At 42.6% G+C, this 16368-nt stretch overlaps 1 protein-coding gene across 1 annotated transcript in view; it reads left to right on the forward strand.

Annotated features, from left to right (window-relative positions):
- lrrc75a (leucine rich repeat containing 75A) overlaps positions 1 to 16368 on the forward strand; it is a 97522-nt gene that overhangs the window by 48424 nt on the left and 32730 nt on the right. The window contains exon 3 of the mRNA XM_033977709.2: positions 11879 to 11991. Within this exon, the coding sequence (XP_033833600.1) occupies positions 11879 to 11991 (113 nt within the window). The remainder of the gene's footprint in view (positions 1 to 11878; positions 11992 to 16368) is intronic.

The raw sequence follows: 16368 nt of genomic DNA on the forward strand, positions 1-16368 counted from the left end.
TGCATTTCCAGAAGGTCACTCTTCCCCTTCGCACAAGCATCCTCCCATGATGTTTCTGTTTTAGGGTTTCACAGTGACCTTCTTCCCGTGGGATCCTGCACTTTCAAAAGACATTTTCTGCAAGACTCAAGAACTAACATTAGTGCAGATTACATACTTTACATATTTGAATATAATGATTATAATAAAGAGTGAACATTACAGTACCTTTAAAATGAACAGTGAGATAACATAATATAACTTGAATATATATTTTGAATCCATCACAAACTTTATTTGGAATGGTAAACGATCTCGCCTTAAATTATCCACAGTTCAACGTAGTAGAGCGGCAGGGGGACTTTCACTTCCCAATTTTAAACTTTATCACTGGGCCTTTGTACTACGGCCTTTGGTCGCTTGGTTTGACAGTTCAGTGGATGTAGCCTGGCGTTCTTTGAAGGAATCTTTGATACATCCACTGGGGTTGACTGAAGTATTATTTGCTATTATTTCCCCGAATAATTGTCGTGTGCGGTTTGGCCCGGTTCTATCCCACTGCATTGCAGTCTGGCGTTCTGCAGAAAAAGTATGTGGCGTTGCAATTAAATGTAATTTGTATTCCCCCATCTTTAACAATGAAGGCATACTCATTAATAATTGCTCTGTGAAACAATTTCAGTGTAGACATTGGTACGACAGAGGCATTCATTCCTTCGGTGATGTTTTTGGTGATGGGGGGCTTCTTTCATTTGAAGATCTGTGCATTCACTTTAATTTACAGCGTTCTTCTTTCTTTTTTTACCTCCAGTTGAGAACAGCCATGAAAACATATGGGGTTCCACGGCAGACTCCACTCCAGGTTCATCCTTTGCTGAGATTTGTAGATGGTAGTGTATCAAAGGGTGTAATCTCTAAACTTTATAGTCATATTCTAGAAAAGTCTTATGTTCCCTTACAACTGGATCTTGGATGGAGGAATGATGTTCCTAACCTGCCTATGGATTTTAACTGGGAAGCACTTTGGGACACTGTACTTCGCTCATCTAAGAACCCAGACTGTCATAGTTCTACCTGTTTGCTTGTTTTCTTTCCTCAGTCCGGCTCCATTTTTCAGCCTGTTCCGGCCCTTCTTTTGTTACCTCCCTGGTTTCCCAGCAGCTGCCTCTCATTGTGCTAATCAGCTCAGGGTAGCCTATATATACTGCTTCTGTTCAGTTAGTTCTTGCTAGATTGTTGACTAGACAAGAGCAACTTTCAAGCTCCTCTGATATATATACTCTGTTGTTTGCATTTCTGCAATTCTGTGCCTGCATTTATATCTGTTGGAGTTACCTGTTCCTAAGTTTATTGGTCCAGCCTGTTTCCCCATTTGAATCCCCAGTGTGGAAGAGCTTTTCGTTGACATTAAATAAGACTTTATTCCTCAGTTGTTTAGTCCCTGATTTAGCATATTCTGAATTACCTGCTTAAAGGACACTTTCTGTTGTAGTTTGAAACATTTGTCGGTTCACTTCGTGTTGCATTTGAGTCCAGTTTACCGGTGTGACACAGACCATCAGCAGATACATCTGAACTTTATTCACAGGACGTATATGACACCCCACAGACTTTTCAACATGAAATGCAGAATGGACCCAAATTGTACATTATGTCATACAAACTCATTAGGTACCTATTTCCACATGATATGGGAATGCCCAGGTGTTTTTAACTTTTGGAGGGTGGTAAGCAACAGTCTCTCTCTTTTACTATCTTGTAATATTCCCTGCTCACCTATAGTTTTGATTCTCAATGACACATCTTTGCTTGGCTTGCGCAAAGAGCAAGAAAAGGTTTTTCTGTGTGGCCTAACAGCTGCGAAAAAAATTGTTGCAGTCAGATGGAAGCCCCCTCACTCCTTGTCTCACCGCCAATAGATACTGTCATTTATTGACATTGCTTACTTGGAATTGTCCACAGCACGCATGCATAATGCGAAAGAGAAAACTATTAATCTTTGGATCCAAATAGTGTCTGATCTTAAAGCTACTTTTTTGTGATATATACAATAGGCAATTGAATGTCATATTGTTTTCAAATTCTTCTAAGCCTAGAGTGAATGTGGATGTACAGATGTGCACAAATCTTTTTATTTTATTTTGTTTGTCCGGTTATGTTATGTTATGTTGATGTTTGTTTGTATATAGTTTTTGTCAAAATTAATAAACATTTGATAACAAAAATAAAAATGTGATAGAAGCCCAAATTTTTGTATTATTTTTTGTCCACAGTATGGCATAAAACATATCTATCTCCACGAAGAATGTTCCGAAGTATGGTTTTATTCTCACAATTTTTCCTCAATTCCATCTTTTCTCAGAACAAAAGTTAGTTGTTGCTAGATTGTTGACTAGACAACAATCTAGTCAACCCCCCCCCCCCCCCCCCCCCCCCCAGACATGTCCTCCAGCTCGGGATCCCAAGGCGTTCTCAGGCCAGGAGGCATCCTGAGCAGCTGGCTCCTCTCAACGTGTAGGAGCAGCGGCTCTACTCCGAGCTCCTCCCGTGTGACTGAGCTCCTCACCCTATCCCTAAGGGTGCGCCCAGCCACTCTGCAGAGGAAACCCATTTCGGCCGCTTGTATCCGCGATCTTGTCCTTTCGGTCATTACCCAGAGCTCTTGACCGTAGGTGAGGGTAGGAACGTAGATTGACCGGTAAATCGAGAGCTTCGCCTTCCGGCTCAGCTTCTTCTTCACCACAACGGACCGATACAGCGATCAGGGAGGCCGTTCTTCCCAATCACGCCCCTCCAGGTGTCACTGTCGTTACCCACATGGGTGTTGAAGTCCCCCAGGAGAACAACGGAGTCCCCAGTCGGTGCACTGACGCTGCACCGATCCACCTGTCAATCTCATGCTCCATCCTTCCCTCACTCGTGAACAAGACCCCAAGATACTTGAACTCCTCCACTTGGGGCAGAGACTCACCACCCACCCGGAAAGGGCAAACCACCTTTTTCCGGTCGAGAACCATGGCCTCGGATTTGGAGGAGCTGATTCTCATCCCAGATAAGATCCTGTGGTTCCCGAACCAGACCCCCTCCGGCCCCGGACTGCGCCTAGAAAGTCTGTCCATAAATATAATGAACAGAACCGGTGACAAAGGGCAGCCCTGGCGGACTCCAACATGCACCAGGAACAGGTCTGACTTACTGCCGGCAATGCGGACACAGCTCCTGCTCCGGTCATACAGGTATAAAGCTGGTCCAGTGTTCCAAGACTGGGAAGAAAACTGCTCCTCCTGAATCCGCGGTTCGACTATCAGTCTGATTCTCCTCTCCAGCACCCTGGAGTAGACCTTACTGGGAAGGCTGAGGAGTGTAATTCCCCTGTAATTGGAACACACCCTCCGGTCCCCCTTCTTATACAGAGGGACCACCACCCCGGTCTGTCACTCCAGTGGTACTGTCCCCGACCTCCACCCGATGTTGCAAAGACGTGTCAGCCAAGACAGTCCCACAACATCCAGAGACTTGAGGTACCCCCGGAGCCTTGCCACCGAGGAGCTTGCTAACCACCATGGTGACTTCAGCCAGGGTGATGGACGAGTCTGCCTGAGGGGTCCCCAGTCTCTGCTTCCTCCTCGGAAGACATGACGGGGGGATTGAGGAGATCCTCAAAGTATTCCTTCCACCGCCCGACAACATCCCCAGTCGAGGTCAGCAGCTCTCCACCCGCACTGTAAACAGTGTTGGTGAAGCACTGCTTCCCCCTCCTGAGGCGTCTGACGGTTTGCCAGAGTTTTTTTGAGGACGTCCGATAGTCCTCCTCCATGGCCTCCCGGAACTCCTCCCAACCCCGAGTTTTTGCCTCTGCAACCGCATGAGCCGCGGCACGCTTGGCCCGTCTGTACTCATCGGCTGCCTCAGGAGTCCCACGAGCCAACAAGGCTCGATAGCCCTCCTTCTTCAGCTTGACGGCATCCCTTACTTCCGGTGTCCACCACCGGGTTCGGGGATTGCCGCCGCGACAAGCACCGCAGACCTTACGACCACAGCTACGAGCGGCCGCATCAACAATAGAGGTGGAGAACATGGCCCACTCGGAGTCCATGTCTCCAACCTCCCCCGGGATCAGGGAGAAGTTCTCCCGGAGGTGTGAGTTGAAGACCCCTCTGACAGAAGGCTCTGCCAGGCGTTCCCAACAGACCCTTACGAGACGCTTGGGCCTGCCAGGTCTGTCCGGCTTCCTCCTCCGCCAGCGGATGCAACTTTGAAGATGTGATCCAGCAACAGGTGATACATGAGTTGTAAGCCAGTGCTTCTCAATTATTTACGCGATTATTTTTAGATAATTATATTTTTAGATTTTTTTATTTTTTTTCCTTATTAGAACTATACATATTTTTGGAACAACTGATTGAACCATTTGATACTCAAAAAATTAAATTAAATATCATGAAATTTAATTAAATATCAAATTTTTAAAAATAAAATGAAATAAACATCAAATGAATAAATTTAAATTAAATAAATATCAAAATAATGCATTAAAATTAAATAAATATCAAATTAAAACAAGTAATTTAGCAATTTGGCATGCCACCTTATATGATGCTAACAATGCTCACTGGTTGTGACATTCACAAAGCGGGATGATTGTTGGCAATATTTGGCACGTTTACGCTGAAAAAACTCCAGCGTCTTATCAGCGTGACTGAAGTGTAATCAGGTGGCGCCTTAACTTATTTGGCTTCATACTGTCCGCTGCCAACATTTTTAGATACAGCAGACACCCGTCTGTCCTCGAGTCACGGTGAAGCCAAGTGTTAAATACGCTTCATCAGAAATCCTCGTCTTACTTTTTGGGTGACTTTCGTGCGTCTCATTACCTCCTTTTATCTCCACCTTTCTTTTCATCCCTGTTAAAATGTTTTCCATAGTGACTGTTTAGCAACGTGTCTCTTGTTTACTGTCCTGTGTCACGATTTGTTCACTCTCTCCTGTTCTTTGCTGTGTGCGCCCTGCGTATGTGCTGTCTACAGTATTTATAGTGTCATACGCGCCCCCCCCCCGGCATCTCACCCCACTATTTGAGAAGCACTGGTGTAATCCAATCTCAAACATAAACCACTTAAAGCCACACTATGTAACTTTTTAGCCAAAAATATAGATTATAATAATTGTATGCCTTTTTTTTCATTTTGGTTTGTTATTGCACTGAAAAACACATATTTACTCTGGAGGCCTGGCCTGGAGGAGGGTCTCCTCCTGTCCCCATGTCTCTTTGGCCATAATCTTCTCCAGTATGGCATAAAATGTATGAATGTTCCAAGGTATGTTTTTAACTTTCTATCTCCATTAAATCCTGCAGGTAATGTATCACCTCCAGGAAGTTACACACTGTACATTTAAAGTCAACCCGCCTCTTTTGTATTCTACATTAGAATATAGGAGAGGAGAGGGGCTCATGTTGAGCCTGAATTTGTCAGCATGTATATTATACATTAACATGTGCAACTTATTTTTAGTGAGAGGGGGCCAACATAGGCCCACTATTAAGCTAGGCCTGATGGATGTACACATATGACATTCCTGTAGCTTAGTAACAGCTGTAGCAATTGCCTGCTCATTTTTCTCCATGTGATAAAAAATAAAAATGTATAAATAAAATCACTCCGGGTATATTTTGTACATTTTGCTTCCAGCTATGATTCATCACAATTTGACGTCACATGGTGCCAAAGGCCTGCAATTTCCACATCAGAGCCAATCACTGCATTATGGACTAAATCAGGCGGAAGGCTTCGGTATGTCTGCGCTTGTGTAAACATCAAGTTGGAGTTCATAAATGCAGCTGTGTAGCTCAAAGGAATAAAATTAGCCTGAGTGAGTAGGATTTTGAACAAGCTGTGATTATAGTCAGTCAATGCACTGTGAGATGTTCAGGTCCCCACAGTCTTTGCTCGTTTCTCATATCAGTGAGTTGACGTTAATAGGAGGTGTCAGGAGTAATTGTTTGCTCCACTGATCTGAAAATCCGTTGTATAAATTATAACTTACTTCTCGTCTTATTTTGCTTGTTCTCAGGAGATGCAGGGCGGCTAGACTGTATGCAAGCAACTATGGATTTTAAGGACACAAATATGCAAAATTTACTTTTTAGAGCTTTTGACCATGTTATATTGTTGTCCCCTCATTAAACACTAATACACAGTTTTATTTGTTCATTTACTCTTGTTTCATTAATCCAGTAATCCAAAATCATCTCTGAGCAGTCAAAAATACCCTGTTGGAATTTTGCTTGAATTGTTGCATCCATCCATCCATACATCCATCCATTGTCTTCCTCTTATCCGGGGCCGAGTCGCGGGGGCAGCAGTCTAAGCAGGGACTCCCAGACTTCTCTTACCCCAGACACGTCCTCCAGCTCTTCCGGTGGGACCCCAAGGCGTTCCCAGGCAAGCCGAGAGACATAATCCCTCCAGCGTGTCCTGGGTCTTCCCCGGGACCTCCTCCCGGTGGGACATGCCTAGAACACCTCCCTAGGGAGGCGTCCAGGAGGCATCCTGACCAGATGCCCGAGCCACCACAGCTGGCTCCTCTCGACGTATAGGAGCAGCGGCTGTACTCTGAGCTCCTCCTGTGTGACTGAGCTCCTCACCCTATCTCTAAGGGTGCGCCCAGCCACTCTGCGGAGGAAACTCATTTCAGCCGCTTGTGATCTTGTCCTTTCAGTTATTACCCAGAGCTCATGACCATAGGTGAGAGTAGGAACGTAGATTGACCGGTAAATCGAGAGCTTTGCTTTCCGGCTCAGCTCCTTCTTCACCACAATGGACTGATACAGTGACCACAGTATCAGTCACCACGCTGCACTGATCCACCTGTCAATCTCACGCTCCATCCTTCCCTCACTCGTGAGCAAAACCCCAAGATACTTGAACTCCTCCACTTGAGCTCTCCACCTTTTTCCGGTTGAGAACCATGGCCTCAGATTTGGCGGAGCTGATTCTCATCCCAGTCCTTGCTCAATGAAGCCATCAGGACAACATCATCCGCAAACAGCAGAGATGAGATCTTGTGATTACCAAACCAGACCCCCTCTGGCCCCTGGCTGCATCTAGAAATTCTGTCCATAAATATAATGAACACAACCGGTGACAAAGGGCAGCCCTGGCAGAGTCCAACATGCACTGGGAACAGGTCTGACTTACTGCCGGCAATGCGAACACAGCTCCTGCTCCGGTCATACAGGGACCGGACAGCCCTTAGCAAAGAGCCCCGGACCGCATACTCCCGGACAACCCCACAACGGACACCACGAGGGACACAGTCGAATGCATTTTCCAGATCCTCAAAACACATGTGGACTGGTTGGGCAAATTCCCACAAACCCTCGAGTACCTGATGGAGAGTATAGAGCTGGTCCAGTGTTCCACGACCGAAAACCACACTGCTCCTCCTGAATCCGAGGTTCGACTATCGGTCAGATTCACCTCTCCAGTACCCTGGAATAGACCTTACTGGGAAGGCTAAGGAGCGTAAGTGGAACACACCCTCCGGTCCCCCTTCTTATACAGAGGGACCACCAACCCGGTCAGCCAATCCAGTGGTACTGTCACCGACTGCCATGCGATGGTGCTGAGACATGTCAGCCAAGACGGTCCCACAACATCCAGAGATTTGAGGTATTTGGGACAGATCTCGTCCACCCCCGGAGCCTTGCCACCGAGGAGCTTGCCAACCACCTTGGTGACTTCAGCCAGAGTGATGAATGAGTCTGCCTCCAAGTCCCCAGTCTCTGCCTCCTCCTCAGAAGACTTGATGGGGGGATTGAGGAGATCCTCAAAGTATTCCTTCCACCGCCTGACCACATCCCCAGTCAATATCAGCAGCCCTGAGTTTTTGCCTCTGCGACCGCACGAGTTGCTGCATGCCTGGCCCATTGATACCCATCAGCTGCCTCAGGAGTCCCACGAGCCAATAAGGCTCGATAGGACTCCTTTTTCAGCTTGACAGCATCCCTTACTTCCGGTGTCCACCACTGGGTTCGGAGATTGCCGCCGTGACAAGCACTGCAGGCCTTACGACCACAGCTACAATCAGCTGCATGAAAAATAGAGGTGGAGAACATGGCCCACTCAGAGCCCATGTCCCCAGTCTCCCCCGGGATCAGGGAGAAGCTTTCCCGGAGGTGTGAGTTGAAAACCCCCCTGACAGAGGGCTCCACCAGGATTCCCAATAGACTTTTACGATACGCTTGGGCCTGCCAGGTCTGTCCGGCTTCCTCCTCTGCCAGCGGATGCAACTCACCACCAGGTGGTGATCGGTTGACAGGTCTGCCCCTCTCTTCACCCGAGTGTCCAAGACATGCAGCCGGAGGTCAGATGACAACAACAAAGTCGATCATTGACCTCCAACCTATAGTATCCTGGTGCCACGGGCACTGATGAACACCCTTGTGTCAAACATGGTGTTCGTTATGGACAAACTGTGGCAAGCACAAAAGTCCAATAACAGAACACCGCTCGGGTTCAGATCAGGGAGGCCGTTCTTCCCAATCATGCCCCTCCAGGTTTCACTGTCGTTACCCACATGGGCATTGAAGTCCCCCAGGAGAACAATGGAGTCCCCAGTCAGTGTACTGTCTAGTACCCCTCCCAGGGACTCCAAGAAGGCCGGGTACTCTGCACTGCTGTTTGGCCCGTAGGCCGACACAACAGTGAGAGACATGTCCCCGACCCGAAGGTGCACCTGGGTGAACTCCAACACGAGGTGGCTGAGCTGTGGGGCAATGAGCAAGCCCACACCAGCTCACCGCCTCTCCCCACGGGCAACGCCAGAGAAATGGAGAGTCCAGCCCCTCTGAAGGAGTTGGGTTCCAGAGCCCAAGCTATAATGCTCAACCTCCTAGACAAGCTTTGGCTCCCCCCCCCCCAGCGAGATGACATTCCATGTTTCCAGAGCAGGTCTCCATGTCCAGAGATCCGGTCGTTGAGGCCCCTGCCTTCGACTGCCACCCAGATCTCTCTGCACCGGCCCCTTACGGATCCTCCCGCAGGTGGTGGGTCCACCTGAGGACAGCCCCACGTCGCTCCTTTGGGCTGAGCCCAGCTAGGCCCCTTGAGGGAAGGCATGGCCACCAGGCACTCGCTGTTGAGCACCCACCCCAGGCCTGGCTCCAGGGTGGGGCCCCGTTAACGCCGCTCCGGGTGACGTAACTAGCCTTGATTGTTCTCTCAACATAAAGGGCTTCAGAAAGGGCTTGTTGTGCCACAGGTAAAATTCCAAACTTCTCCTGTGCAGTTTATAACTTCATAAAGCGTCAAAGAAGGTAAGTGCTATTTTTAAATATTATTGGAGGCTTGCAGTTTACTCTTTGTAAAGCTGTGTTTCCAAAAACCAAACCTGTTTTAGTGCAATAAAAATGTGATTATATCTCCCCTTGATCAAATCCACTCAACTATTTTCAATAATAATATTTCATGTAGAAAGTGTCAGAAAAACACACTTTACGACAAATTTTTAAAACTGAGATATTGATTGGTGCAGCTGTCAATACTATAAACGGCTAGACACTCAATACCAATTTTGATACCGCACTGATAAAACTTTCTACTCTTACCATATGTCTTATACTAGTTCCGATATAGACCAATCATTATAAAACTTTTCTGAAGCAAAACTGGAATATATCTGGATATATTTGACAACCCTTAGAGTGGCTGGAGTATGAACAACATTTTTCAGAAATGGTTGAATGTTGTTTTTTGCATAGAATTATTGAAATGTCCAGTATACATTGACTCCAAACAACACTGCTTCTCTCTTCATTCATGTGGTCAATATGTGACTTTTACAATTCATATATTAACCTGTGTGGTTTTCTATGCACCTATAATTTCCTTTTTCTTCAGATTGTGACCTCTATCTGTCAGTGTGAATGGCACATTGAGGCAGAAGTCAGTTTAAGTGTGGGAGGACCAAAGCCTGACTGTAATATATGTATGTGTGGTATTAGTTATTCATAACATTTCATATTTCTACATATAGACTTACATTCCGTATATAGTGCAGCAAAAAGTATTTAGGAAGGCACCAATGGTGCAAGTTCTCCCACTTAAAAGATGAGATGCCTGTAATTTTCATCATAAGTACATTTCAACTATGAGAGACAAAACGAGGGGGGAAAAAAATCCTGAAAATCACATTGTCTGATAAAAAAAAAAAAGAAAAAAAAAAGCTAATTATGGTGGAAAATAAGTATTTGGTCAATAGCAAAGGTTCATCTCAATACTTAAATATCGTCCTGGTCCATTTGCAGAAAAACAGCCTCAAAGCATGATGTTTCCACCCTCATACCTCACAGTAGGTATGGTGTTCTTTGAGTGCAACTCAGCATTCTTTCTCCCCCAAACACCAGAAGTTGAGTTTTTACCAAAATGTTCTATTTTGGTTTTATCTGACCGTATGACATTCTTGCAATCCTCTTCTGGATCATCCAAATGCTCTCTACCAAACTTCAGACGGGCCTGGACATGTACGAGCTCAAGCGCGGGGACACATCTGGCACTGCAGGATTTGAGTCCCTATCGGCATAGTGTGTTACTGATTGATGGATTCAAAATATATATTCAAGTTATATTATGTTATCTCACTGTTCATTTTAAAGGTACTGTAGGTACTGTACTGTAACTGTAGTTACTATAATCATTATATTCATTTCAACTATGTAAACTATGTAATCTGCACTAATGTTTGTTCTTGAGTCTTGCAGAAGATATCTTTTGAAAGTTGCAGGATTCCACGGGAAGAAGGTCACTCTGAATGTGTGAAACAGAAACATCTTGGGAATGACCTTTGGAGATGCGAAAACAAAATGTATTTCTCTGTGAATCTCGTCATATGTTTTTATTCTGCTTGCAAAGTATGTAAAGTATGTCCCCCATCCCTTGAGAACACATTTGTAACTAGGGTCCCTAACTAAATAAAAGGAGGAGAAAGACGGTGGAAACTTCAGAAGGGAGTGTGGTTGTAAACTGAAGGTTTTGCTTCCCCGCTCTTTCTCCTCAATATTGAGACAAAATAATCTCTCGTCTTCTCTCCTCTTTTGAACTGTAATATAGGTTAAAAAGGTGAACCTATCACTGATGGTAGCCTTTGTTACTTTGGACCACACGGGGTGAGATCTTGCATGGAGCCCCAGACTGAGGAAGATTTTCAGTGGGCTTGTATGTCTTTCATTTTCTAATAATCGCTCTCACAGTTGATTTCTTCACACCAAGGTGCTTACCTATTGCAGATTCAGTCTTCCCAGCCTGGTACAGGTCTACAATCTGTTTCTGGTGTCCTTTGACAGCTCATTGGTCTTGGCCATAGGGACGTTTGGAGTCTGAATGTTTGAGGTTGTGGACCGGTGTCTTTTATACTGATAACAAGTTCAAACAGGTGCATTAATAGAGGTAATGAAGGGACGACAGAGGAGCCTCTTAAAGAAGAAGCTATAGGTCTGTGAGAGCCAGAAATCTTGCTTTTTTGTATGTCACCAAATACACATTTTACAGAGTAATTTACCAATTGGTGAGAATCCAGAGACACCGATGCCCAAAAAGCTCCCCAAAATGATGTAATTTTAATTTAGTGCTCACCCACAACATTTTTAGGAGAGCTGTGTAGTCACATTTTGTGCATTAAAGAGTAAATAAAGCTTTGTGTCTTTAGGCAGCAGGTCAGCCAAAATACATGGGTAGGGGATTTAAAGCATTAAAAAGAACAAATATATTTTGGTTTGCTGAAATAAGAGTCTATCTAGACCGTTCAACTAGTAATCGCTTGCCCAGATCCCTTCACCTGTGCTTTCCCGTATAAGTCAAATATAATTTTCATTCAAATATACTTTCTTTGAATTTTTAAGGAGGGTGACTCACTGGGAGCCATGGAGAAGGTGTGTCGTCAGCTGACCTACCACCTCAGCCCTCACTCTCAGTGGAGGAGACAAGGGCTACTCAAGAGGAAGCCCCAAGCCTGGTGAGTGCATAAAGAATACTAATGATGCTAAGCTAACAAACTGTACTTTGCTATTGTGGGTGTGTTCATGCCATTCTGATCAATCCAGTCCTTAAAATCTCAAAATCTCAAAAATCTCGAAATGAATTGACTCAATTGTGTTGAGTCATTTCAATGTATAAAGGTTAAGACACACTTTAGGATACTTTATTGTCCTTGTAGGAAAATTTGTTCTTAGCATTTGACCTGTCATTCAGTGCCACTGAGTTAACCTTTTTTTATTTTGGAGAAACCACAAACAAAACCACTTCACCATCTGTGTTCACTTCACTGGACTGTAAGAGCAACAGTAACCACAATATCGCAACACAAAAAATGTTTTAGTTAGAAATTGGCCTTTTACAGATTCAAAATTGTCATTTTAAATATTCTGAATGCATCTATCTTTCTAACTAACTTTATGTCCTGTTATCAGTGATGGAAGGTAACAAAGTAAAAATAGTAAAGTACTGTACATAAGTATAAATTTTAGGTATCTGTGCTTTACTTATGTACATTTTACTTTACTACATTTGAGAGCAGTTATCTGTAGTTTCTACTCAACTATATTTTTAACGTGTTCATAATTTGAACATACAAAAATATCCAAATAAAAACAGCTAGGAAAATTCAGTTGTTTCTGTTGAACAAATTTCTGCACAAATCTTCATCAACATCACTAGATTTGATTATTAGATCTCAAAACTCCGCAAAATGCTTTTACTTTTTGCTCCTTAAGTACATTCTTAAATGGATATTTTCATGCTTTTACTTAAGTATGTCTTTTTATGTGATACTTTTACTTGAGTATTTTTGCTCCCTTATTTGTACAATCTGCAATTTGTGAAATCGATTACCGGTACTTCTTCCACCACTGTCTGTTATACATCCATAAATCTCGCCCTCCAGGCCTCTAGTCTGGCAAATCAACCTGTATCCTTCTATATACCCACATATTCTCCTTGCCTACTCTGTACATGTCCAGACCATGGACATGTCCAACCAGCAGCCAGCCACACTGAGACCAAAAATTTGTTCTATTCAACATTGTTCATGCCTCGAGCCAGGTGCTAACAAGCTCATTTGCATTGCACTTCAAAGTTCAAATAATCCTAGTGCGGATTTCTGCGTGGTCACTTATAGTGAGATGCCCGGCCCTCGACACTCATGGCTAAACACATGTCTGCAGAAAATGTCATAATAAAAATACAAGGATTTTGTGTCGAAAAATGTTATGATAGGATTTAACATTGTATTAAGATACGTGAATTATACATGGCTGAATTTGACTGAATTTATCAGAAGTGTGGATAGTTTGAGGCAGCTTTTAACCCCATAGGCACTTTATGTGATTTTCATACTTTGAAATGTTGACGTGTGTATATTAATGTGTATTAATCTGTGCATCTGTGTATGTGTGTATACTAAAATATACTTATAAATAGGTCTTCTTTCCTACGTTCATAGTAGGTGAGTTTTGGTTTTGTCTGTAAATAGATTTTCTGCCATCTTGTATTGTATATATTAAGAGGGTTAGGCAAAACATATGTTAAATTTCAGCCTGAACCCCTTCGATCTGTAGAATAACAATAATAAGAGTTATGCGTTATTTTTGTGTTCATCAAAAAATAAACACAACACCTGAAAGATGTCCAGGTGTGATGGACATCTTTAATCTTTGTAACATGATTGATGATTAAGCCAACTGACTGAAGAAAATAAACTAACCAACTAAAAAGAGAAAAGTACAACAAAGTTGTCACTAGAAGGACATTGCTAGTATACATGCACCAAGGCAATAGTACTATCTTGCAATTTAAAATACAATATAAACTTTTAAATAACATATTTCTTCACTACTTAACCTTCACAAGATAATGGTGTTGTCATGATACTAAAATTTCAAACTTGATCTCGATACTAAGGAATAGACTTGATACTCAATATCGATTTCAATACCACGGAGATAATTTTTTTTTAAATCCATTATTTAGACAAAAGAGTGTGATTAAAACTTCTTTCTTATATCCGATTATACCTGTGTAATCCCTCAGTCACCCAAGTATGATGCTAGTCTATGTGGTCTTATACTTGTTTTGATACAACTCAAGATCATTCTAAAGCTATTCATAAAAGGTTAATTTCTATCTTGTGATTGTATCGATAACTGGTCAAATGAGAATCTAGTTTTGATACTAGTTTAAGTATTGATTAGTATCTGATTTTCAACACTTTTGACAACCATATAAAATATTTTGGAAGCAGGTCTGTTGATTTTTGAATATTCTTGATGCTTCTAATTTCAAAAATCAGCTGCAATTGTATGCAATTTCTAAACATTTTTAGTATCCATTTTTCAATCTTTCCATCTCACAGCCTTAACATCTGCTTTTCTTTTCTCATTCTCTGTTTATGAATGCTGGGTTCAAGTCCAGAGTACATTCACAATCTATTAAAGTGATTGTACAGATGGTGCCGCACCTTGTATACCGAAAATGATATACAAAACACAGGTCCTTCTACCCTCTTTGGTTTTTAGGTCTGGAAGAAGTGGCACTTTTGTTCAAGCCTGATTTTAAAGTGACAGTTCACATAGATGAGTGATATGCAGTTGACATGTGTGTACTTGTGTTATTCTTAACTCGGTGGCTGGCATAGCATGGTTATAGCAGGGGAAGAAAGTGAAAGAAAATCAGAAAAGATGGTACCAAAAGACGTGGCCCAAAAATACACAAATTGACGGATGTAAATATATTTCTGCATGGTTACAATATTACCAACCTTTTAGTATGTAGTTTGTAGTTAGAGTTTTGATTTGATCAAAATTCATGTAATAGTTAGTATCTTTATATTGCCTTGACGAGGTAATTGAAGTCATCTTCTTTTCCTGAAAGTTCACACTTCACTCTGATGGGTTATATCCATTTGTCACTGACTCAGAGTATGATAGAGGCTGAGAAATAGGAGTGGGTGTGGGAGAGGGTCTTTGTTTGACCATAGAACTGCATTTAAGAGAAAATGTGTGAATCACACTGGGGAGACTATGCCTCTTGGCTGGCCTGGGAATGCCCTAGGGTCCCACCGGAGGAGTTGCAGGAGTCTGGAGGGAAGTCTGGGAGTCCCTGCGGCCAGGCCCTGGATAAGCAGAAGAAAATGGGTGGATGGACAATATGGCAATTTAATCAGAATAGCATATTGACACTGGAATGAGATCATGCTTACATTTTCATTATCATATTGTCCAGCCCTAGTTTTTGGTATACTGACGCAGTACCTACACGTGAATCTCTTTATTTTTAATATCTTTAAATCTTAGTACAACTTGTATACCAAAACATTGTAATTATCATAAAATTTAAACATTCATAAACTTTTTGTCTTGTGTTCTCTAAGGACAATGTATTGATTCTGAAAATAAATGATTTTATCAGAATCAAAACGCAACTTTCAAAATTGTTATATCAAAACTTATCTTGTTTTCGAAATCAAAGGATATGACCTTTTCTTAAAAATTTCTTTGACAAAACTGACAACACTTTTATAATTTATTCAACTTCGCAAACTATGTCAAGATATGTAACCCATTTAAATTCTAGATAACTTGAGTCTATATGCTGTATATTTTTTGGTCCATTAAGCTAGAAAAAACTAAAGACTTCACAAACTCACATTGAAGTCATAATTACAGGTTCCGCTTTTAATTATGCAGTGTTCCTTTTTAACACTGCTTAAGTTATTATGTAATGCTGTGGTCACAGATATGGCCCTGTAGCTTTAAGACCAATTAGCTCGTATTAGCTCTTATTAATATTGTCTTTCTTGTATAGCTTTATTAGTGTCACAGCATTCATTTAGCAACTAAGTCCATCTTTTTATATCAACCTACAGTTTGATAGTATATCTGTAATTCCTTCACTAATTGACAAATTAAAGTATAAGATGTGCATTGCCTTGTGTTGTGCACTTTATGGTTACATTTTTATATATAGTGCTTTTCCACCTTCAAAGTGGTTTGCAAGGAAACACTCACCAATTCACACACACAATCACACACCAGTGTACACAGACACTGGGGGTAAGGTGGTTAAGTGTCTTACTCAAGGACACAAAGAAAGCATTCATCTGTGGGAAGTGGAACCACACCATCAACCTGTGAAGCAGTGGGTCTGACCACTCAACCAATGATGATTGTGCGAGACGGTGTTCGAACCGCCAGCCTTCAGAGCAGTGGACAAATACTCTACCAACTAGGCTAGTGTCACTTTTATGTAATGTGAAGTAATGGCTGCTGAGATGTAAAGGGCAGACAGGTTAAAGAGTGTCTGTTAATCATGTCAAAGATAATTGAAATAGAATACT

The sequence above is a fragment of the Periophthalmus magnuspinnatus genome, chromosome 13, assembly GCF_009829125.3.
Source record: "Periophthalmus magnuspinnatus isolate fPerMag1 chromosome 13, fPerMag1.2.pri, whole genome shotgun sequence".
Lineage (NCBI taxonomy): Eukaryota > Metazoa > Chordata > Actinopteri > Gobiiformes > Gobiidae > Periophthalmus > Periophthalmus magnuspinnatus.